This window comes from Drosophila biarmipes, unplaced genomic scaffold, assembly GCF_025231255.1.
Source record: "Drosophila biarmipes strain raj3 unplaced genomic scaffold, RU_DBia_V1.1 ptg000013l, whole genome shotgun sequence".
In the NCBI taxonomy this organism is placed as follows: Eukaryota; Metazoa; Arthropoda; class Insecta; order Diptera; family Drosophilidae; genus Drosophila; species Drosophila biarmipes.
The window spans coordinates 205574-232028 of record NW_026114532.1 but is presented as its reverse complement, the minus strand read 5'-3'; the positions used below and the strand labels follow the sequence as shown (position 1 = coordinate 232028).

The 26455-nt window shown below is 37.1% G+C and overlaps 2 protein-coding genes across 42 annotated transcripts in view; one reads left to right on the top strand and one right to left on the bottom strand.

The window, feature by feature from the left end:
• LOC108021921 (lachesin) overlaps nucleotides 1-6196 on the top strand; it is a 570948-nt gene extending 564752 nt beyond the window's left edge. Inside the window, exon 15 of the mRNA XM_050890018.1 lies at nucleotides 5898-6196. The gene's annotated coding sequence lies outside the window, so the exon portion shown is untranslated. The remainder of the gene's footprint in view (nucleotides 1-5897) is intronic.
• LOC122818947 (uncharacterized) overlaps nucleotides 1-26236 on the bottom strand; it is a 129739-nt gene extending 103503 nt beyond the window's left edge. The window contains exons 1-6 of one of the 41 annotated variants that reach the window (XR_007765247.1): nucleotides 22006-23555; nucleotides 18165-21869; nucleotides 14329-18028; nucleotides 11294-14192; nucleotides 8790-8957; nucleotides 7004-8209 (exon numbers count right to left, since the gene is read on the bottom strand). Coding sequence is in view for 2 of the 41 variants with exons in the window: in XM_050890022.1 (XP_050745979.1) it covers nucleotides 14329-14580 (252 nt within the window). In the remaining 39 variants the exon portion in view is untranslated. Of the gene's footprint in view, nucleotides 1-7003; nucleotides 8958-10937; nucleotides 14193-14328; nucleotides 18029-18164; nucleotides 21870-22005; nucleotides 23592-25510 lie in introns of those variants that run through there. The other 40 variants (XR_007765246.1, XR_007765233.1, XR_007765243.1 and 37 more) reach the window with 40 other exon arrangements.
• Between the last annotated feature and the right edge of the window lie 219 nt (nucleotides 26237-26455).

The window sequence follows — 26455 nt, the reverse complement described above, 5'->3', positions numbered from 1 at the left end:
CAGGCAATAACAAGCAATACAATGTTAAATGTAGAAAATTTAATTAAACAAATTGTAAGTTTTGAATCAAATCCATTAAAGGAGGAAATCGTAAAATGAAGATCGCAGCTTTCTCATAAAAAAATGTAAAATGTCATAAATAAGTAAGATGGCGGGAATCAACTGAAATAGCCGTGGGGAATTATGCCAGAGAGAGTTACTGGTTTTATTCTGCCTTATCTATAATCAGAAACAAAGTAACGGTAATGGCAATGATGCCTTAACACATACGTCCTGAAAAGGACCTGAGTCCTGAAAAGAACTTGGGCCGAGGAAGAGGCGTTCGATGGTCATGCACCATTTTTTCCGGCAAAAGCTATGTCGTATTCGGGTCGTGGGGTTTTGGTAAGCCCCTCTCCTCTCCAACGAGAATAAAAATTTTAAGTGCCTGGAAAAATAATATTACTGTGTAAAGTTCGTCAATCCACACTGCCCCACAAGCTCAGCTGTCAGATTTTTGCAATACGATCGAGCTGTTTTTCGACCATATTCCCTCCCCTTCGCACATTCGTGTGCCAATGGATCGTCGCGGGGCGCGCAATACAGTCCCCTATTGTCAAGGTTGCCCGTCGAAAGTCATTGTTATTGTTTTTGACCTACTCCTTTTCTTACATGAGCACACCCCCATGTTAAAATTCAAGCACAACATTGTTTCGATTTCATTTTCACATTATAAATTTATTGATTAATATACAGGCATGTCGGCATATGGCGTAGATAAGCAATATAAAGTTGGCTAAAGCATATGTAATAATTCTACTTGACAATTACTTTTATTAGCGGAGAGTATCGAATTTACCACCGGTGAGGTGCGCACATCATCAAAACGCTGACTATTCACGACGTCGCTCAGAGGGCTCTTGTAATTGTACATACAACTTTAAGGCTGATTAATATTAATAACAGTCTATAAAAAAACTGTTTGGACTGCACAAGTATTTATATATGTATGCTTTAAGAAAGGTGCTGGTGTTGAGATGGTCTTCGCTAATTGTTTGTCAGGATCAGCAATATCGATTCACTTGCTTAAAAGGTATTTCAATGAATTTTTGAATGCTTCCAATGTTTTTGATTTTCACTTGTGTTTTGGTTGTATTATATGAGGCTATTTGCCTTTGGTTATGCATAAGTTCACTTTAGCATAGATTGATTCGATGGACATATTATATACTCGTACATTGCACCACCGATCGGGTCGGAAACGCTTCCTTTTACCTGTTGCATACTTTCCGACGAATCTAGTATACCCTTTCACTCTACGAGTTACGGGTATAAAAATTATATAATATACCGGATTTTATTCTTCGAATCAAAAGCAAAAACATGTAAAGAAGTCTCGTAGGCTGGGATATACTCAGTCCCGCCAGGGTCTCTTTACCGAAAATATTTGTAAAGATATAGGACAAAAAGGTCTAAGACGAAAATCAGTTTGCTGGCGTGAGATGTAGAGTACCAGCCAACGGGGTACGGAGTGAGAGAAATAGTTTATTCGGTGTCTGTAGCAGAGTGAAAAGGGTAAGCGGTAACGCTCATTTGGGCCATGCTCATAGCATTCGCTACGAGAAGGCCGAGTGAGAGGGGATCGATTATGGACAACTTTTCCCTAGGGCAGAATTTATGACCTAAAATCTAGGCATTTATCTTAGAATATCCATATTTATGCGTGGCCAGCTTGATTGTATTCTTTTCCTACGAGTTGTATTAAAATCAGGCGAGAAATGTTTTATTTTTTTTTTCATTTGTTAGAGCATTTTTACTTCTTGGTTCATGTTTTTCTCAGTGCTCCCAGGCTAACGGGTTAGGTTATGTCATGGTTTATAAATTCTAGCCTACTCTGGGCGAAGCCGCATCGAGGCCTTCGAGAAATTTCTCATTGCACGGGACTCTCGCTGGCCAAAATGCGGTTTACTCCACTCACTCACCCGTCTTGCTCTCTCGCACACGCACACGCGTGACTCCAGGTGCTCTGCCGCTGGTCCTGGGCCGGCACACTCTTCTCGAGGTCGTCTAAGTTAACTCCTTCCTGGGTCACTTGGCACCAGTCACTGCACTCCGAAGACAAAAGACTCTTTTTGTCAACATGAATTTGCTCTGCTCGCACTTCTGATCCCGTCCGCCGCCTTTGCAAGAGTCCCCTGATTCTGCGCCGCGCTTTCCAAAGTGACCTGCTCGTCCTTCTGGTCCGATGTGCCGTGTTTTCCAAAAGAGACCTAGTCAAGCTTTGCCGCCGCGTTTTGTTCAAGTTTTTGGCTGCTCTGGGTTTTTTCCACTTGTCGAAGTTTCGGTACTCCTTTTCTCTCGCTCTTCCCTTGGCGCGTGCCAATTTTCGGGGGTTGTTTCCCTCCTCGATCGCATGTCCTCTCTCGCTTGCTCCTATGCGGCGCTGTACTTTTCGTGGTAAATATTTCGTTGCTCTCATGGTGGATGTGTGTGTGTGTCGCTACTGCTGCTGCGAGAACGGAGGGGGAAAGCTTAGCTAAGATAATTCTTCTGTACTAATGTAACTACAAATCCTCCTAATTTTCGTTAAGCTTACATATTAAGTGAAATGTACAAAGTTTTTAAAAATTATGCGCGAGGGTTTTGTCTTGTTTTTAGCTGCTGTTGTTGTTGGCGCAGGCTGCTGTTGCTATTGCTGGCGGCTGCTGTTGCTATTGCTATTGCCGCTGGCTGCTGTTGTTGTTGGCAACGCCTTTGGGAGTTGTTGGCGGCGCTGGCTGCTGTTGTTGTTGTTGCTGGCTGCCGATGTTGTTGAAGTTGCGCTATTTGTGAGGGGTGAAACGACTCCTCACAAGCAAAAGATTTCCGCATGTCTCTTATTGATAGATCCCACAAGATTAAGTTCCTCAAATGTTAAAGAATTTTCATTTAATTATAAAATGTATTTTAAAATATATTTTAAGTATTTGATTTGTTTTGACTTTGAAAAAACACTACATATTTCATTGTCTTTCGCCTTATGCAGGTTTTTGGTGGTTACCATTAGTAAACCTCTTCATACTATGATTTAAATTTATGTATTTTCTATAACCCGTTTTGGTAAAATGCCCAATCTTGTATCATATAAATACATTTCTGAGACTAACGCTTTTTTATAGATGCAGATTGCATACGTAAATATTATAGTCATATAGTCTTTCCAGGTAAGGAACAGGGGGCAAAAAGAAACGAACCAAGAGCACTCGACTCTAGCAATTTCTATCGTTGATTGTCGCTTGCTTTGACAAAATACATTTACCTTCGAAACTCATTGGTAAATAAATTAACAGCAAATTGAGATCTTATCGCCAAACCAGCTTTATTACATCCGTTACTAGTAGAGTAAAAGAACCGCGAGATTCGTTAGAATGTATGTAACAGGGATCCCAATCCCGAACGTCTCAACGTAGCGATCTTGCTTCTTGTAGGCCACGGCGCTGCTTTCGACGACTCGTCTTGTTGTGGCTCCCTCGTAGTTTGCTTGGTTGGTATTCGTTCGACAGCTTGTCTTAACTCTTTGATTGACCGAAATTGACTGATCCTGCTCGACTGACCGTAGTTAACTGACTCCGGGAACCGTTTTTCCCCTTTTGCGCACAGCCGCCGAAACTCTCCACACCGGGTTCAAAATCCGCGACTCCTGTTTGACCCTCTTGTCCTTCACGCACTGCTTCCCGCTGACGTCAAGCCTGATGCTGCCGTCCCGCTGATTCGCGTGATGCATATGGCATGCTTGTGTGCCGCTCCGCTGCCGAGATGTGGTACCTTCTCTCTTGGTCCATAGCTCACGGCCGCGTCCAAAGTCCGGCGGCGTCCCGTTACTCCCTTTTGCACACGGCACTATCGCTCCGCCCGCCAGAACTCCGCTTTCTCCTTCTCCATTCTTGGTCTTTAAACCCTCTTGCTCTCCAAACTGTCTTGCTCTCCAAATTCCCACGTTCTCCAAACTCTCACGTTCTACGTCCTTGATCTCCAAACTCTCACGTTCTCCAACCGCTCCTCGCCGCGCCGCCACTACGCGAATTCGCCGCGTACCTGGTGAGCGACCGGCCATCTGCTGCTGGGATTTGTGTGGAGTTATTTAACTCATCACAACTTCTTACCGGATCGGATGTTTTAGAACTCCAACTTAAGGAATCACAGGTCATCCGGATACTCTCAAAGGCGGAACAAGAATTTACCAAATGGGAAAAAGCAAGTTGATACCGAAAATATCCCGAAGGTTTTGCCAAAAGAAGCACAATTAAGTTGAAACCAAATATGTCACGAAGATCTTGGGTAAGTCATGCTCACGACTAAACGCTTCTTCAACGCTGGCAACTTATATTGTAACGATTCCACATTCAAACAAATTCAGGCGCAGGTGGTACCATGGTGGTACGATGGGAATCAAGTGCACGCGGGTATACTCTGCTGGCTGTCGGCTCTGGAAGTGGATGTAAATGCTTAACCCCATAAAGCGACTATTATTAAGGGTAATCGAAATCTTATCTCGCGTGCTGGACAAGATAAACCCGGAAACGAGCTACACCACATACAAATCAAAAAGAAAGTCCTAAAATTCCCCAGTACGCTGGACGAGTCTCAAACTGACTTTACGAGATGTTCTCGATGTCCCTTAATACCCACCCAACCATTGGTCGTTCCTTTCCATACGTCCGAACGATCCATTCGAATGCAAGTTACCCTACCCCGGAATCCATCTAACTTAGTTCATTATATCCGTTTTATTACCAGCTAAGGAATTAAATAAATGTGGGCACATATCCTAGTACTGAACATGCAGGATTGTATAATTAAAATAGGGGTACGATTCAATGAGATAGGCTTAGTTTGATATGCATTCATGAAACTTTAAATTACAATTGACATCAGCACAAAACTTGGCGATAGCTATTCTTTTATTGTGGCGGAAATTCAATTTAAATTCTAACCTTGTATAATTGAAGATGCAAGGTATACGATTTAAATAAAAATAAAACTTACATTAAAAAGCCAAAAGGAGAGATCTTGACATCTCGATCTGCCTGATTGCCGGTCATTTGGGTGCGGTGTGATTAGGTTTTTTTCTTCGACTCTTTATACCGCCTAGAGTTTTCTTCTCATCTTTTAAAAACAAAATTCGAGGCACTCACCGCTTACATGAACATCCATCTACGAAAGCGCTTTCGCTGAGACGATAGCGGCTATATGGAGAAAATTTAAAGACAATATAAAAATAATGCGAATCGAAACTGAAAACCATTTAGAAATTCCACGACCGAAATGCACCTCTTAAAAAAACAAGAAAGGATGTTAACTTCGGCAAGCCAAAGTTTGTATACCCGTGCAGTTAAAATATAAATAATCAAAAATTTTATTAAATTGAATTCGAAATTCTTAAAATTATAAATATTTATTTTCCAATATTATAAGATAATATGTCAAAAAGCCCCAAAGCTTTAATTTGTTTCAAATTATTTCCCACCAATTATCCGATCGTTCCTATGACAGCTATATGATATAGTCGTCCGATTTTAATAAAATTAAATTCGAAATTCAGAACTAATTCGTCTTGTGACGCTGATCAAGAATATATATACTTTACGGGGTCGGAAACGTCTCCTTCACTGCTTTGCAAACTTCTGACTGAAATCATGATACCCTTTGCAAGGGTATAACTAGACGACGGTTCTGCCTTCTTGCATGACTTTAAACTGCTTCAATCAACCACTATATATTCTTGTCCATCTTGAAGATTTTCCTCTGCTTCTCGGCCCAGGTTTTTCGGCAGCTTGACAGATTCAGACTTTCGTAGATTTCGCTCGAACAAACTGCGGCTTAACATTACTCTCTAGACCCCGAATATTTCGATCTCTTTAACTAACCCTAATCCGCAGCTTTCTGACTATATTTCCATATTTTCCGCTGACGCCAAACGTAAAACATGCTGTACTTAGTCACTCGCGCTAAATTTTACGGATTGGACACTTATAGAAAATAGTTCACCTCTGGTCACCTATGCTGCCAAAATGGAAAAGACCAACTCTGATACCACAATTCGGGTGGAGTATGAGGTGAAAAACTAGACTAAGCAGGCTGGAGAGCAACGATCATAATAAAATTACTACAATACTAGATACTTAAAATACTGAATTGTATAAAATATAATGTTAATAAAATTCTAAATACCCTTGTACTATATGAAGAAGATTGGAAGAAATATAGTTGGTAAGCGCACCTTTTACACAAACATATACGACTAAACAATGTTTTAAATAAATGCAGTGAGCTCGCCAAAATGCATAATTACTATTTCTCCCTGAGAAAATAATCTTAAAACGAAGAAGAACAAGTGTATCGACAGGAAGCCCAGGTATCTGCAAGTATGCCAGTTCTAGCTCTTATAGTTTCCGAGATCTCAGCGTTCATACGGACAGACGGACATGGCTAGATCGACTCGGCTAGTGATCCTGATCAAGGATATAGATACTTTATGGGGTCGGAAACGCCTTCTTTTAGCTGTTGCATACTTTCCGACGAATCTAGTATACCCTTTCTCTTATAGATAGAACCCACAAGATTAAGTTCCTCAAATGTTAAAGAATTTTCAAAACATCCATTTAAGTATTAAATGTATTTTAAAATATATTTTAAGTATTTGAATTGTTTTGACTTTGAAAAAACACTACATATTTCAATGTCTTTCGCCTTATGCAGATTTTTGGTGGTTACCATTAGTAAACCTCTTCATACTATGATTTTCTATAACGCGTTTGGGTAAAAAGTCCAATCTTGTATCATATAATTACATTTCTAAGACTAACGCTCTTTTATAAATGCAGATTGCATACGTAAATAATATAGTCATATAGTCTTTCCAGGTAAGGAACAGGGGGCAAAAAGAAACGAACCAAGAGCACTCGACTCTAGCAATTTCTATCGTTGATTGTCACTTGCTTTGACAAAATACATTTAACTCATTGGTAAATAAATTATAAGCAAATTGAGACATTATCGCCAAACCAGCTTTATTACATCCGTTACTAGTAGAGTAAAAGAACCGCTAGATTCGTTAGAATGTATGTAACAGGGATCCCAATCCCGAACGTCTCGACGTAGCGATCTTGCTTCTTGTAGGCTCCCACGGCGCTGCTTTCGACTTCTCGCCTTGTTGGCTCCCTCGTAGTTTACTTGGCTGGTTTGCTGTTTACTTGTATCCGATCGACTGTTTGTCTAAACACTTCGACTCCTCACCTCGTGATCGATTGATCGTAACCGACAGACCGTAATCGACTGATCCTGCTGCCAGCGCCCAGCGGGTTTATATAGGGCCTCGTGGAACCGTTATTCCCCTTTTGCGCACGGCCCGCCGAAACTCTCTACACCGGTCCAAGGTCCATGCCTCCAGTTTGACCCTCTTGTCCCTCATGCGCTGTTCCCCGCCGACGTCCAGCCTGATGCTGCTGTCCCGCTGATTCGCGTGATGAATATTGCATGCTTGTTTGCCGCTCCGCTGCCGAGATGTGACACCTTCTCTCTCGGTCCATAGCTCACGGCCGCGTCCAAAGTCCGGCGGCGTCCCGTTACTCCCTTTTGCACACGGCACTATCGCTCCGCCCTCCAAGTCTCCGCTCCCACCTTATCCATTCTTGGTCTCCAAACTCCATTGTCTCCAAACTCTCTTGCTCTCCAAGCTCCCACGTTCTCCAAACTCTCACTTTCTCCAAAGTCTCACGTTCTCCAACTCTCACGTTCTACGTCCTTGATCTCCAAACTCTCACGTTCTCCAACCGCTCTTCGCCGCGCCGCCACTACGCGAATTCGCCTGGTGAGCGACCGGCCATCTGCTGCTGGGATTTGTGTGGAGTTATTTAACTCCTCACAACTTCTTACCGGATGGGATGTTTTAGAACTCCAACTTAAGGAATCAGAGGTCATCCGGATACTCTCAAAGGCGGAACAAGAATTTACCAAAAAGCAAGTTGATACCGATCATGTCCCGAAGGTTTTGCCAAAAGAAGCACAATTAAGTTGAAACCAAATATGTCACGAAGATCTTGGGTAAGTCATGCTCACGACTAAACGCTTCTTCAACGCTGGCAACTTATATTGTAACGATTCCACATTCAAACAAATTCAGGCGCAGGTGGTACCATGGTGGTACGATGGGAATCAAGTGCACGCGGGTATACTCTGCTGGCAGTCGGCTCTGGAAGTGGATGTAAATGCTAAACCCCATAAAGCGCCTATTATTAAGGGTAATCGAAATCTTATCTCGCGTGCTGGACAAGATAAACTCGGAAACGAGCTACACCACATACAAATCAAAAATAAAGTCCTAAAATTCCCCAGTACGCTGGACGAGTCTCAACCTGACCTCACTAGATCTTCTCGAGGTCCCTTAATACCCACCCAACCATTGGTCGTTCCTTTCCATACGTCCGAACGATCCATTCAAATAGAAGTTACCCTATCGCGGAATCGTTCTAGCTGCGGCATCAGACTGCTAACTTAGTTTATTATAAACGTTTTATTACCAGCTAAGGAATTAAATAAATGTGGGCACATATCCTAGTACTACACATGCAGGATTGTATAATTAAAATATGGGTACGATTCAATAAGATAGGCTTAGTTTGAAATGCATTCATGAAACTTTAAATTACAATTGAACTCTGCACAAAACTTGGCGATAGCTATTCTTTCGTTGTGGCGGAAATTCAATTTAAATTCTAACCTTGTATAATTGAAGGTGCAAGGGATACGAATTAAATAAAAATAAAACTTACATTAAAAAGCCAAATGACATCTCGATCTGCATGATTGACGGACATTTGGATGCGGTGTGATTAGGTTTTTTTCTAAAACTCTTTATACCGCCTTGAGTTTTCTTCTCATCTTTTAAATACAGGAACATCCATCTACGAAAGCGCTTTCGCTGAGACGATAACGGCTATCTGCGGGAAATTTAATGACAATATAAAAATAATGCGAATCAAAACTCAAAACCATTTTAAAAATCCACGACCGAAATGCACCTCTTAGAAAAAAGCTAGACGACGATTCTGCCTCCTTGCATGACTTTAAACTGCTTCGTACCAACCACTATATACTCTTTTCTATTTTAAAAACTCCACTTAAAGTTATTTCTATTAAATAATGATTTCCCTTTCGTATGTCTTTCTTAATTTTCTCATCCGTTCTGAAGGTTATGCCCGAATGTAGCCGGTCACAAACTTCCTTGTCAAGTTAAGTGTTAACTTAAATCTTAAAACAAGGAAGAACAAGTGCATCGACTATCAGATACCCGTTACTCAGCTTAAGATAGCAAATGGGAAATGGAGATATATAACCAGCAAAGCGATATTTTAGGGCGACACCTACCGCCTATTTCAGTAGATTATATGTGGGCGGCAGACAGATTTAAGCGTTCAAGCCGTTTGTGCTCGTAAAAGTGGGCATGGCACATTTTTATAGTTTAGTTCAGGTAAAATTTTGATCATATTATAATTACTGTAGGAAACGCCTTCTTTTACCTGTTGCATAGTTTCCGACCAATCTAGTATACCCTTTCAGTCTACGAGTTACGGGTATAAAAATTATATAATATACCTGATTTTATTATTCGAATCAAAAGCAAAAGCGAAAGATTTCCGCTTGTCTCTTATAGATAGATCCCATAAGATTACGTTCCTCAAATGTTAAAGAATTTTAAAAACATCCATTTAAGTATTAAATGTACTTTAAAATATATTTTAAGTATTTGATTTGTTTTGACTTTGAAAAAATAAATATTTCATTGTATTTCGCCTTATGCAGGTTTTTGGTGGTTACCATTAGTAAACCTCTTCATACTATGATTTAAATTTATGTATTTTCTATAACCCGTTTTGGTAAAATGGTAAATAGATGCAGATTGCATTCGTTAGAATGTATGTAACAGGTAGGTGGAAACGTTTCCGACCCCTTAAAGTATATATATTCTTGATCAGCAAATAGCAAAATGAGACCTGGTCGCCAAATCAGCTTTATTATACCCATTACTCGAATATATATCCTGGGTCAGAATCATTAGTTGTGTTGATATAGCCATGTCTGTCCGTCCTTCTTTTCGTCCGTCCGTCCGCCCGTCCGTATGAACGCTGAGATCTCGGAAACCATAAAAGCCAGAGGAGTGGGACTTGGCATAAAGATTCCTGGGCTTCCCTGTTTCAGCAGGGTGCCTTGCCCTTTCTAACGCCCACAAACCGCCCAAAGCTGGGACGGCCACAGCTTTTGTGACAGAAAATAATGTTAACTAAAATGTATTTGTCTCATGAATACATTGGGTCCACAACAAGTTGTTTCTGTTGACTATACGTGGAGTATAGTTTAACCTAACGTTGTGCAAGGGCTTGCATCTCCAGTTCTGAATCGGGGCATAATATTGATTCAAAAGTTATTGATACACCATTTAAGATTGGATGATCAACTTCAAAGTTAAAATTGACAACCTTCAAACAATCGACATTCATAGAAACACACACTTGTCATCAAAATATGCTTCAATTTCATTAAAAATCTAAATCTACCAATTAGGCTATCTTGATGCAGCTGCCAGAATTTCGCGACGCATATTAATTGTTTCGAAATTGGAAGATGGACACAGAATGGGCACACGTTGGACAAAAATATTTCAAAAATGTTTTCTTTTGAAATCATTAACGCTTGACGCAGCCCAGCATCTGACTTTAAAGATTCTATATATCCTCAACACGAGCGAAACTTTTAGGTTAGCGAAGTGAAACTAGAGGACAGACCTAAAGTGCAGAAATATTGGTAATTCCGAAAATCCAATTCATGACGTAATCAAAAGATTTGAATCCTATTGGCGCATTCTGCGGGTCCTAGCTTTCGTGATGCTTATTTTTAGAAACGTTGAGTCAACAGAAGATGGCTTGTACTTGATGCCGTTTATATGTTGGCATCTGAATTGCAAAATTTATTCAACCGGATTTTATCACACATTCAACAAAAGGTCTTTAGACAAACAAACAAGAAAAGCTGAATTTTTCAAAATATATTCCGTTCCTGGTTAGTAATGGAACGACCCTTAACTCGTAGAAGGTCGTTAAGTCATGGTATCCATTTCATTCGACGACAAATTGCTGCTTTTAAAGGATTAGGATTTTCTTGAATAGCTGCATCGCCAGCATTTGCATGCTGAACCGATTGCCTTAATCGGAATTCTGCTACATGAAATTTGGTCTGTAATCGCCACAGAAGAAGTTCTAAAGTTTGTTTGACGACGCACCCATTGTCATTATTAAAGCCCTCGCCTAATGGAAAACTCACAACTACCAGAGTCATTATACAAAAAAATCAATTGCAACTTCTCCACACGATCGCAACTTGAAGACTTTAAGCAGCGGCAAGCCAACTCGTCAAAGGGCGATACACTCAGCAGCATCATCGGACTACAGTTTTAGTTTATACCTGCTCTCCACTTTGGAGGCTTTTGGGAAGCCGCAGTGAAGTCCATGAAAAGTTTAATGGTCAAAAGCTTGGCCAATACCGGACTTACTTACGAAGAGCTTCAGGCGATCGCGATCCGTGGAAGCCATCCCTCAACCCTTAGCGAAAGACCTAAATGACGAAGAAGTGCTAACTTCAACGCCACTGCTAATTGGGTGATCCTTGATGTCTGTATCAGAGCCCACAATTTACGACAGCGGCAGCACCTGACGTGTTTAAAGCAACAGAAAAAACTAATTTTAACTATTTTAGGCTAATTCAAAACGGCTCAAACCTGAACCGACATTCAACCTGGCAGAATTTGGATGGTCCATGTGGACAAAAACCATCCAAATTTGGAGTGGCTGATATTCAGATTAAGACCCCACACGTTTTGAGCAAATTGGGGCTTGAGCGTTTCGTTGCTCTTTTAAGGGGCGGGGAATGTCGCAGGATACCATCAGTCAATTTTATTTCAGTACTATCCTATATGTACATATGTATTTACTCCTTTTTTTTAAACTAAATTAGGTAATTTCTTTTCCCTTAATGATTAAAATATTCAAGGACTTAAAGATAAAAAAACATGATTGTCGAAAAAAACGATATTCAACTCTAGAAACTTGCTTAAAATAAGAAAAACTACACAAAAAAAAGTAAGTTTGTGTCAAAATTGTTCATCAAATAAATGTTTGTACCAACACCTAAATGATCTATCCCTTGTTTAAAAATTATTGACATTATCAATATCAACCGGATAAAGGGAAAGAAGCGAAAAGTTGATCGCAAAAATTGTGTTAAAAGCTATTTCTTTTTTCTCAGATCTAGAAAGTAAATGGGACTAAAAAATGCAAAGATGGGAAGAATATTCTTACAAGTCGAAATTTGAGAAACGATACAAGTATACAGATGTTGTTTTTTCTTCTTGCAAACTTCTGACTGAAATCATTATACCCTCTGCAAGGGTAAAAATATATCTTTTGTGTTTTTTAACATATAAGATAACCTCCTTTAGCATGCAAATGCTTTTTGGAAATTCAATTATTTAATTGTTACTAGTGATTACCTATATTTTCTTCCTTCCAAATAATATAAATATTATAAACTTCAATACGTATAGTTCCCATCAAAATACTTAATAAATCTGATTGTTTGATGTTCTCTTATTAATTGGGTAATATAAGTATTCTCCTCTCCTCATCATCTGGCAAATTTCTCGCCGGCGAAGTAGAAGTTACATAATAATGAAGGTTGCCAGAATAGCTCACCCCAGCAACACAGATGGGCCCGTATTATCTATTTGAAAGATATTTCTATTCTTTTTTATCTTAAATGCTTTTTCCATTAATTAAACAGGCTTAGGTCTCACCACTGTAAAAATTTTCTTTGTAAATCACTATAGTTATAGATAGTACTAGTATTAACTACATTTTCTTCCTTATAATTGAAATATTATAAACTTAACTTTTTTAGATTTCCCAACAAAATACTTAATAAAACTGATTATTTGATGTTATCTAACTAATTGGGTAATTGGGCTCATAATATCTATTTGAAAGATATTTCTATTGTTTTCTAACTAAAATGCTTGTTTTCCTTAAAGGCAATGTAAGTTATATGACACATTATTTAGGGGCGCTTACGCAATTTATAAACAACTTTGAGCCGAGAGCTTATTTCCAAATAACTGTGACAGACCCAAGATAAATCCGTGGTCAGCTATTTCTGTCAGCCAGTCCGCATCAAACGGATGCTGTAAACATCCAAGCCGATATTGTAAGCATCGGAATCCCAAGCGAGCCCAGAATCCGTTAACATAAACAAAAGATCCCCGAGTCCACTAACATAAACAAAAAGATTTCCAAAGCGGTCCCTGATGTAAACACCAAATTTCCGGCCAAGATTGCACTTCAAATTTAATTGGCAAATTAAATCATCCCATTCTCCGACTACTATTCATTTTTGGGGATAAATATCTTAAGCCGGAGTTTGATAATTGATAGAACAAATTAAGAAAAAGTATAAGAGCAGTGAATTAGATAAGTTCGACCCCTAAATAATGTGTCATATTGTAATAGTGAAAAAGTGATTATTAAAAATAAAAAAAATTTGATTAATTAATTTACTAGTAGCAAACTTAATTGAAGCCATATGATTGAAAAAATTCTTAAACAAAACTTTAAAATAAATACTAAAAAAGTTTTAAAGTGAAAAGGGAATCTTGCGTTCCCAAAAACTCGATACAACCGACGTAAATATAAAGCTTGTGTTGGTAAATTAATTAATAATAATTAATTAAATAATCTCCTTAAACCTCAAATTACAAAATAGTGATCATAACATAAATTCACTGCTCGGAAAATATAAAAATTAAAAAAATGTTAATAAAATTGATCGAAACAATTAACAATTGTGAACAAAAATTTAATTAAAAAATGTTTAGAAACAAAGATTAACAAAAAAATATTAAAAACTAGCTGACCCGCCGAACTTTGTTCCGACCAACCTGATCAACGCATGATGTTCATGAAGCAGACACTGCAAGTCTTGAAGAATTGCTCGCTTCATTCCTGCATTGATCCCCAGTCGTCGATCAAGTTGTTCTTCCATGTTGCCCATGAAATATATTTGTAAAAATTTATTCTGTGTATCTTCGAAAGGTAGTAATGATCCAATTCGATGGTGAATCTGTCCTGTATCTACAAAATAAAAACCAGACAGTATTAGCTGGGTTATAACACTACACTTTTTCTGTAGGAGAGTAGTATAATACATACCAATAGATAAACTAAGTTATTCTTTAACTACATTCTATGTAAGTACAAAAATAAATACCTTAAATGTCGGATTAAAACCTCCTTCTTCGATAATGTCTGCCCCAAATGACGTCATTTGGAAACAACTTTTGTATTTTCGAGTATTTGCAAGAAAGTGGAATGATTCTTGTGTTTCGCCGCAAAGCAATGAATACAATGGCTCATGTGGCGGAGTCAACACTGGCAATTTCACTTTACCATTAGCGCAGCATAATCCAGGCGTTTCTCCGGAAAACTTTAATGCACCACAATACTTGCAAACAACGTCCATTTGCCCAATGCAAACGCTAGGATGCAAGCTGTAATCATTGCTGCAATCGTATCGAAACGCAGCTCGATTCAAATCAGCTAAATATCTTGTTCTGTAATTCCGAAAATCCAATTCATGACGTAATCAAAAGATTTGAATCCTATTGGCGCATTCTGCGTGATGCTTATTTTTAGAAACGTTGAGTCAACAGAAGATGGCTTGTACTTGATGCCGTTTATATGTTGGCATCTGAATTGCAAAATTTATTCAACCGGATTTTATCACACATTCAACAAAAGGTCTTTAGACAAACAAACAAGAAAAGCTGAATTTTTCAAAATATATTCCGTTCCTGGTTAGTAATGGAACGACCCTTAACTCGTAGAAGGTCGTTAAGTCATGGTATCCATTTCATTCGACGACAAATTGCTGCTTTTAAAGGATTAGGATTTTCTTGAATAGCTGCATCGCCAGCATTTGCATGCTGAACCGATTGCCTTAATCGGAATTCTGCTACATGAAATTTGGTCTGTAATCGCCACAGAAGAAGTTCTAAAGTTTGTTTGACGACGCACCCATTGTCATTATTAAAGCCCTCGCCTAATGGAAAACTCACAACTACCAGAGTCATTATACAAAAAAATCAATTGCAACTACTCCACACGATCGCAACTTGAAGACTTTAAGCAGCGGCAAGCCAACTCGTCAAAGGGCGATACACTCAGCAGCATCATCGGACTACAGTTTTAGTTTATACCTGCTCTCCACTTTGGAGGCTTTTGGGAAGCCGCAGTGAAGTCCATGAAAAGTTTAATGGTCATAAGCTTGGCCGATACCGGACTTACTTACGAAGAGCTTCAGGCGATCGCGATCCGTGGAAGCCATCCCTCAACCCTTAGCGAAAGACCTAAATGAAGTGCTAACTTCAACGCCACTGCTAATTGGGTGATCCTTGATGTCTGTATCAGAGCCCACAATTTACGACAGCGGCAGCACCTGACGTGTTTAAAGCAACAGAAAAAACTAATTTTAACTATTTTAGGCTAATTCAAAACGGCTCAAACCTGAACCGACATTCAACCTGGCAGAATTTGGATGGTCCATGTGGACAAAAACCATCCAAATTTGGAGTGGCTGATATTCAGATTAAGACCCCACACGTTTTGAGCAAATTGGGGCTTGAGCGTTTCGTTGCTCTTTTAAGGGGCGGGGAATGTCGCAGGATACCATCAGTCAATTTTATTTCAGTACTATCCTATATGTACATATGTATTTACTCCTTTTTTTTAAACTAAATTAGGTAATTTCTTTTCCCTTAATGATTAAAATATTCAAGGACTTAAAGATAAAAAAAACATGATTGTCGAAAAAAACGATATTCAACTCTAGAAACTTGCTTAAAATAAGAAAAACTACACAAAAAAAAGTAAGTTTGTGTCAAAATTGTTCATCAAATAAATGTTTGTACCAACACCTAAATGATCTATCCCTTGTTTAAAAATTATTGACATTATCAATATCAACCGGATAAAGGGAAAGAAGCGAAAAGTTGATCGCAAAAATTGTGTTAAAAGCTATTTCTTTTTTCTCAGATCTAGAAAGTAAATGGGACTAAAAAATGCAAAGATGGGAAGAATATTCTTACAAGTCGAAATTTGAGAAACGATACAAGTATACAGATGTTGTTTTTTCTTCTTGCAAACTTCTGACTGAAATCATTATACCCTCTGCAAGGGTAAAAATATATCTTTTGTGTTTTTTAACATATAAGATAACCTCCTTCAGCATGCAAATGCTTTTTGGAAATTCAATTATTTAATTGTTACTAGTGATTACCTATATTTTCTTCCTTCCAAATAATATAAATATTATAAACTTCAATACGTATAGTTCCCATCAAAATACTTAATAAATCTGATTGTTTGATGTTCTCTTATTAATTGGGTAATATAAGTATTCTCCTCTCCTCATCATCTGGCAAATTTCTCGCCGGCGAAGTAGAAGTTACATAATAATGAAGGTTGCCAGAATAGCTCACCCCAGCAACACAGATGGGCCCGTATTATCTATTTGAAAGATATTTCTATTCTTTTTTATCTTAAATGCTTTTTCCATTAATTAAACAGGCTTAGGTCTCACCACTGTAAAAATTTCCTTTGTAAATCACTATAGTTATAGATAGTACTAGTATTAACTACATTTTCTTCCTTATAATTGAAATATTATAAACTTAACTTTTTTAGATTTCCCAACAAAATACTTAATAAAACTGATTATTTGATGTTATCTAACTAATTGGGTAATTGGGCTCATAATATCTATTTGAAAGATATTTCTATTGTTTTCTAACTAAAATGCTTGTTTTCCTTAAAGGCAATGTAAGTTATATGACACATTATTTAGGGGCGCTTACGCAATTTATAAACAACTTTGAGCCGAGAGCTTATTTCCAAATAACTGTGACAGACCCAAGATAAATCCGTGGTCAGCTATTTCTGTCAGCCAGTCCGCATCAAACGGATGCTGTAAACATCCAAGCCGATATTGTAAGCATCGGAATCCCAAGCGAGCCCAGAATCCGTTAACATAAACAAAAGATCCCCGAGTCCACTAACATAAACAAAAAGATTTCCAAAGCGGTCCCTGATGTAAACACCAAATTTCCGGCCAAGATTGCACTTCAAATTTAATTGGAAAATTAAATCATCCCATTCTCCGACTACTATTCATTTTTGGGGATAAATATCTTAAGCCGGGGTTTGATAATTGATAGAACAAATTAAGAAAAAGTATAAGAGCAGTGAATTAGATAAGTTCGACCCCTAAATAATGTGTCATATTGTAATAGTGAAAAAGTGATTATTAAAAATAAAAAAAAATTTGATTAATTAATTTACTAGTAGCAAACTTAATTGAAGCCATATGATTGAAAAAATTCTTAAACAAAACTTTAAAATAAATACTAAAAAAGTTTTAAAGTGAAAAGGGAATCTTGCGTTCCCAAAAACTCGATACAACCGACGTAAATATAAAGCTTGTGTTGGTAAATTAATTAATAATAATTAATTAAATAATCTCCTTAAATCTCAAATTACAAAATAGTGATCATAACATAAATTCACTGCTCGGAAAATATAAAAATTAAAAAATGTTAATAAAATTGATCGAAACAATTAACAATTGTGAACAAAAATTTAATTAAAAAATGTTTAGAAACAAAGATTAACAAAAAAATATTAAAAACTAGCTGACCCGCCGAACTTTGTTCCGACCAACCTGATCAACGCATGATGTTCATGAAGCAGACACTGCAAGTCTTGAAGAATTGCTCGCTTCATTCCTGCATTGATCCCCAGTCGTCGATCAAGTTATTCTTCCATGTTGCCCATGAAATATATTTGTAAAAATTTATTCTGTGTATCTTCGAAAGGTAGTAATGATCCAATTCGATGGTGAATCTGTCCTGTATCTACAAAATAAAAACCAGACAGTATTAGCTGGGTTATAACACTACACTTTTTCTGTAGGAGAGTAGTATAATACATACCAATAGATAAACTAAGTTATTCTTTAACTACATTCTATGTAAGTACAAAAATAAATACCTTAAATGTCGGATTAAAACCTCCTTCTTCGATAATGTCTGCCCCAAATGACGTCATTTGGAAACAACTTTTGTATTTTCGAGTATTTGCAAGGAAGTGGAATGATTCTTGTGTTTCGCCGCAAAGCAATGAATACAATGGCTCATGTGGCGGAGTCAACACTGGCAATTTCACTTTACCATTAGCGCAGCATAATCCAGGCGTTTCTCCGGAAAACTTTAATGCACCACAATACTTGCAAACAACGTCCATTTGCCCAATGCAAACGCTAGGATGCAAGCTGTAATCATTGCTGCAATCGTATCGAAACGCAGCTCGATTCAAATCAGCTAAATATCTTGTTCTGTAATTCCGAAAATCCAATTCATGACGTAATCAAAAGATTTGAATCCTATTGGCGCATTCTGCGTGATGCTTATTTTTAGAAACGTTGAGTCAACAGAAGATGGCTTGTACTTGATGCCGTTTATATGTTGGCATCTGAATTGCAAAATTTATTCAACCGGATTTTATCACACATTCAACAAAAGGTCTTTAGACAAACAAACAAGAAAAGCTGAATTTTTCAAAATATATTCCGTTCCTGGTTAGTAATGGAACGACCCTTAACTCGTAGAAGGTCGTTAAGTCATGGTATCCATTTCATTCGACGACAAATTGCCGCTTTTAAAGGATTAGGATTTTCTTGAATAGCTGCATCGCCAGCATTTGCATGCTGAACCGATTGCCTTAATCGGAATTCTGCTACATGAAATTTGGTCTGTAATCGCCACAGAAGAAGTTCTAAAGTTTGTTTGACGACGCACCCATTGTCATTATTAAAGCCCTCGCCTAATGGAAAACTCACAACTACCAGAGTCATTATACAAAAAAATCAATTGCAACTACTCCATACGATCGCAACTTGAAGACTTTAAGCAGCGGCAAGCCAACTCGTCAAAGGGCGATACACTCAGCAGCATCATCGGACTACAGTTTTAATTTATACCTGCTCTCCACTTTGGAGGCTTTTGGGAAGCCGCAGTGAAGTCCATGAAAAGTTTAATGGTCAAAAGCTTGGCCAATACCGGACTTACTTACGAAGAGCTTCAGGCGATCGCGATCCGTGGAAGCCATCCCTCAACCCTTAGCGAAAGACCTAAATGACGAAGAAGTGCTAACTTCAACGCCACTGCTAATTGGGTGATCCTTGATGTCTGTATCAGAGCCCACAATTTACGACAGCGGCAGCACCTGACGTGTTTAAAGCAACAGAAAAAACTAATTTTAACTATTTTAGGCTAATTCAAAACGGCTCAAACCTGAACCGACATTCAACCTGGCAGAATTTGGATGGTCCATGTGGACAAAAACCATCCAAATTTGGAGTGGCTGATATTCAGATTAAGACCCCACACGTTTTGAGCAAATTGGGGCTTGAGCGTTTCGTTGCTCTTTTAAGGGGCGGGGAATGTCGCAGGATACCATCAGTCAATTTTATTTCAGTACTATCCTATATGTACATATGTATTTACTCCTTTTTTTTAAACTAAATTGGGTAATTTCTTTTCCCTTAATGATTAAAATATTCAAGGACTTAAAGATAAAAAAACATGATTGTCGAAAAAAACGATATTCAACTCTAGAAACTTGCTTAAAATAAGAAAAACTACACAAAAAAAAGTAAGTTTGTGTCAAAATTGTTCATCAAATAAATGTTTGTACCAACACCTAAATGATCTATCCCTTGTTTAAAAATTATTGACATTATCAATATCAACCGGATAAAGGGAAAGAAGCGAAAAGTTGATCGCAAAAATTGTGTTAAAAGCTATTTCTTTTTTCTCAGATCTAGAATGTAAATGGGACTAAAAAATGCAAAGATGGGAAGAATATTCTTACAAGTCGAAATTTGAGAAACGATACAAGTATACAGATGTTGTTTTTTCTTCTTGCAAACTTCTGACTGAAATCATTATACCCTCTGCAAGGGTAAAAATATATCTTTTGTGTTTTTTAACATATAAGATAACCTCCTTCAGCATGCAAATGCTTTTTGGAAATTCAATTATTTAATTGTTACTAGTGATTACCTATATTTTCTTCCTTCCAAATAATATAAATATTATAAACTTCAATACGTATAGTTCCCATCAAAATACTTAATAAATCTGATTGTTTGATGTTCTCTTATTAATTGGGTAATATAAGTATTCTCCTCTCCTCATCATCTGGCAAATTTCTCGCCGGCGAAGTAGAAGTTACATAATAATGAAGGTTGCCAGAATAGCTCACCCCAGCAACACAGATGGGCCCGTATTATCTATTTGAAAGATATTTCTATTCTTTTCTATCCTAAATGATTTTTCCATTAATTAAACAGGCTTAGGTCTCACCACTGTAAAAATTTCCTTTGTACATCACTATAGTTATAGATAGTACTAGTATTAACTAAATTTTCTTCCTTATAATTGAAATATTATAAACTTAACTTTTTTAGATTTCCCAACAAAATACTTAATAAAACTGATTATTTGATGTTATCTAACTAATTGGGTAATTGGGCTCATAATATCTATTTGAAAGATATTTCTATTGTTTTCTAACTAAAATGCTTGTTTTCCTTAAAGGCAATGTAAGTTATATGACACATTATTTAGGGGCGCTTACGCAATTTATAAACAACTTTGAGCCGAGAGCTTATTTCCAAATAACTCTGACAGACCCAAGATAAATCCCTGGTCAGCTATTTTTGTCAGCCAGTCCGCATCAAACGGATGCTGTAAACATCCAAGCCGATATTGTAAGCATCGGAATCCCAAGCGAGCCCAGAATCCGTTAACATAAACAAAAGATCCCCGAGTCCACTAACATAAACAAAAAGATTTCCAAAGCGGTCCCTGATGTAAACACCAAATTTCCGGCCAAGATTGCACTTCAAATTTAATTGGCAAATTAAATCATCCCATTCTCCGACTACTATTCATTTTTGGGGATAAATATCTTAAGCCGGGGTTTGATAATTGATAGAACAATTTAAGAAAAAGTATAAGAGCAGTGAATTAGATAAGTTCGACCCCTAAATAATGTGTCATATTGTAATAGTGAAAAAGTGATTCTTAAAAATAAAAAAAAATTTGAATTATTTATTTACTAGTAGCAAACTTAATTGAAGCCATATGACTGAAAAAATTCTTAAACAAAGCTTTAAAATAAATACTAAAAAAGTTTTAAAGTGAAAAGGGAATCTTGCATTCCCAAAAACTCAATACAACCGACGTAAATATAAAGCTTGTGTTGGTAAATTAATTAATAATAATTAATTAAATAATCTCCTTAAATCTCAAATTACAAAATAGTGATCATAACATAAATTCACTGCTCGGAAAATATAAAAATTAAAAAATGTTAATAAAATTGATCGAAACAATTAACAATTGTGAACAAAAATTTAATTAAAAAATGTTTAGAAACAAAGATTAACAAAAAAATATTAAAAACTAGCTGACCCGCCGAACTTTGTTCCGACCAACCTGATCAACGCATGACGTTCATGAAGCAGACACTGCAAGTCTTGAAGAATTGCTCGCTTCATTCCTGCATTGATCCCCAGTCGTCGATCAAGTTATTCTTCCATGTTGCCCATGAAATATATTTGTAAAAATTTATTCTGTGTATCTTCGAAAGGTAGTAATGATCCAATTCGATGGTGAATCTGTCCTGTATCTACAAAATAAAAACCAGACAGTATTAGCTGGGTTATAACACTACACTTTTTCTGTAGGAGAGTAGTATAATACATACCAATAGATAAACTAAGTTATTCTTTAACTACATTCTATGTAAGTACAAAAATAAATACCTTAAATGTCGGATTAAAACCTCCTTCTTCGATAATGTCTGCCCCAAATGACGTCATTTGGAAACAACTTTTGTATTTTCGAGTATTTGCAAGAAAGTGGAATGATTCTTGTGTTTCGCCGCAAAGCAATGAATACAATGGCTCATGTGGCGGAGTCAACACTGGCAATTTCACTTTACCATTAGCGCAGCATAATCCAGGCGTTTCTCCGGAAAACTTTAATGCACCACAATACTTGCAAACAACGTCCATTTGCCCAATGCAAACGCTAGGATGCAAGCTGTAATCATTGCTGCAATCGTATCGAAACGCAGCTCGATTCAAATCAGCTAAATATCTTGTTCTGTAATTCCGAAAATCCAATTCATGACGTAATCAAAAGATTTGAATCCTATTGGCGCATTCTGCGTGATGCTTATTTTTAGAAACGTTGAGTCAACAGAAGATGGCTTGTACTTGATGCCGTTTATATGTTGGCATCTGAATTGCAAAATTTATTCAACCGGATTTTATCACACATTCAACAAAAGGTCTTTAGACAAACAAACAAGAAAAGCTGAATTTTTCAAAATATATTCCGTTCCTGGTTAGTAATGGAACGACCCTTAACTCGTAGAAGGTCGTTAAGTCATGGTATCCATTTCATTCGACGACAAATTGCTGCTTTTAAAGGATTAGGATTTTCTTGAATAGCTGCATCGCCAGCATTTGCATGCTGAACCGATTGCCTTAATCGGAATTCTGCTACATGAAATTTGGTCTGTAATCGCCACAGAAGAAGTTCTAAAGTTTGTTTGACGACGCACCCATTGTCATTATTAAAGCCCTCGCCTAATGGAAAACTCACAACTACCAGAGTCATTATACAAAAAAATCAATTGCAACTACTCCACACGATCGCAACTTGAAGACTTTAAGCAGCGGCAAGCCAACTCGTCAAAGGGCGATACACTCAGCAGCATCATCGGACTACAGTTTTAATTTATACCTGCTCTCCACTTTGGAGGCTTTTGGGAAGCCGCAGTGAAGTCCATGAAAAGTTTAATGGTCAAAAGCTTGGCCAATACCGGACTTACTTACGAAGAGCTTCAGGCGATCGCGATCCGTGGAAGCCATCCCTCAACCCTTAGCGAAAGACCTAAATGACGAAGAAGTGCTAACTTCAACGCCACTGCTAATTGGGTGATCCTTGATGTCTGTATCAGAGCCCACAATTTACGACAGCGGCAGCACCTGACGTGTTTAAAGCAACAGAAAAAACTAATTTTAACTATTTTAGGCTAATTCAAAACGGCTCAAACCTGAACCGACATTCAACCTGGCAGAATTTGGATGGTCCATGTGGACAAAAACCATCCAAATTTGGAGTGGCTGATATTCAGATTAAGACCCCACACGTTTTGAGCAAATTGGGGCTTGAGCGTTTCGTTGCTCTTTTAAGGGGCGGGGAATGTCGCAGGATACCATCAGTCAATTTTATTTCAGTACTATCCTATATGTACATATGTATTTACTCCTTTTTTTTAAACTAAATTGGGTAATTTCTTTTCCCTTAATGATTAAAATATTCAAGGACTTAAAGATAAAAAAACATGATTGTCGAAAAAAAAACGATATTCAACTCTAGAAACTTGCTTAAAATAAGAAAAACTACACAACAAAAAGTAAGTTTGTGTCAAAATTGTTCATCAAATAAATGTTTGTACCAACACCTAAATGATCTATCCCTTGTTTAAAAATTATTGACATTATCAATATCAACCGGATAAAGGGAAAGAAGCGAAAAGTTGATCGCAAAAATTGTGTTAAAAGCTATTTCTTTTTTCTCAGATCTAGAAAGTAAATGGGACTAAAAAATGCAAAGATGGGAAGAATATTCTTACAAGTCGAAATTTGAGAAACGATACAAGTATACAGATGTTGTTTTTTCTTCTTGCAAACTTCTGACTGAAATCATTATACCCTCTGCAAGGGTAAAAATATATCTTTTGTGTTTTTTAACATATAAGATAACCTCCTTCAGCATGCAAATGCTTTTTGGAAATTCAATTATTTAATTGTTACTAGTGATTACCTATATTTTCTTCCTTCCAAATAATATAAATATTATAAACTTCAATACGTATAGTTCCCATCAAAATACTTAATAAATCTGATTGTTTGATGTTCTCTTATTAATTGGGTAATATAAGTATTCTCCTCTCCTCATCATCTGGCAAATTTCTCGCCGGCGAAGTAGAAGTTACATAATAATGAAGGTTGCCAGAATAGCTCACCCCAGCAACACAGATGGGCCCGTATTATCTATTTGAAAGATATTTTTTATCTTAAATGCTTTTTCCATTAATTAAACAGGCTTAGGTCTCACCACTGTAAAAATTTCCTTTGTAAATCACTATAGTTATAGATAGTACTAGTATTAACTACATTTTCTTCCTTATAATTGAAATATTATAAACTTAACTTTTTTAGATTTCCCAACAAAATACTTAATAAAACTGATTATTTGATGTTATCTAACTAATTGGGTAATTGGGCTCATAATATCTATTTGAAAGATATTTCTATTGTTTTCTAACTAAAATGCTTGTTTTCCTTAAAGGCAATGTAAATTATATGACACATTATTTAGGGGCGCTTACGCAATTTATAAACAACTTTGAGCCGAGAGCTTATTTCCAAATAACTCTGACAGACCCAAGATAAATCCGTGGTCAGCTATTTCTGTCAGCCAGTCCGCATCAAACGGATGCTGTAAACATCCAAGCCGATATTGTAAGCATCGGAATCCCAAGCGAGCCCAGAATCCGTTAACATAAACAAAAGATCCCCGAGTCCACTAACATAAACAAAAAGATTTCCAAAGCGGTCCCTGATGTAAACACCAAATTTCCGGCCAAGATTGCACTTCAAATTTAATTGGCAAATTAAATCATCCCATTCTCCGACTACTATTCATTTTTGGGGATAAATATCTTAAGCCGGGGTTTGATAATTGATAGAACAAATTAAGAAAAAGTATAAGAGCAGTGAATTAGATAAGTTCGACCCCTAAATAATGTGTCATATTGTAATAGTGAAAAAGTGATTATTAAAAATAAAAAAAAATTTGATTAATTAATTTACTAGTAGCAAACTTAATTGAAGCCATATGATTGAAAAAATTCTTAAACAAAACTTTAAAATAAATACTAAAAAAGTTTTAAAGTGAAAAGGGAATCTTGCGTTCCCAAAAACTCGATACAACCGACGTAAATATAAAGCTTGTGTTGGTAAATTAATTAATAATAATTAATTAAATAATCTCCTTAAATCTCAAATTACAAAATAGTGATCATAACATAAATTCACTGCTCGGAAAATATAAAAATTAAAAAATGTTAATAAAATTGATCGAAACAATTAACAATTGTGAACAAAAATTTAATTAAAAAATGTTTAGAAACAAAGATTAACAAAAAAATATTAAAAACTAGCTGACCCGCCGAACTTTGTTCCGACCAACCTGATCAACGCATGATGTTCATGAAGCAGACACTGCAAGTCTTGAAGAATTGCTCGCTTCATTCCTGCATTGATCCCCAGTCGTCGATCAAGTTATTCTTCCATGTTGCCCATGAAATATATTTGTAAAAATTTATTCTGTGTATCTTCGAAAGGTAGTAATGATCCAATTCGATGGTGAATCTGTCCTGTATCTACAAAATAAAAACCAGACAGTATTAGCTGGGTTATAACACTACACTTTTTCTGTAGGAGAGTAGTATAATACATACCAATAGATAAACTAAGTTATTCTTTAACTACATTCTATGTAAGTACAAAAATAAATACCTTAAATGTCGGATTAAAACCTCCTTCTTCGATAATGTCTGCCCCAAATGACGTCATTTGGAAACAACTATTGTATTTTCGAGTATTTGCAAGAAAGTGGAATGATTCTTGTGTTTCGCCGCAAAGCAATGAATACAATGGCTCATGTGGCGGAGTCAACACTGGCAATTTCACTTTACCATTAGCGCAGCATAATCCAGGCGTTTCTCCGGAAAACTTTAATGCACCACAATACTTGCAAACAACGTCCATTTGCCCAATGCAAACGCTAGGATGCAAGCTGTAATCATTGCTGCAATCGTATCGAAACGCAGCTCGATTCAAATCAGCTAAATATCTTGTTCTGCGTCGCAAATTATCTATTTGTTGACTTCTGTTGTTCGCTCGACGATTCTGCATTGCCAATCGAGCTGTTTCACGGGCTGCTTCACTTTGCTCTCGTGATTGAGAAGCACGAAGTCGAGCCATACTATTGCGGCGCTGGTCACGTTCAATTTCTTGTTCTTCTTCAGTCCTTTCATTTGCAGTATTTTGTATTCTTCTTGCATTACGGCTTTGTCGGGAAAGATTCGATCGTCTTGGTCGCGGCATTATTAATTAAACTTCACTTCAATTC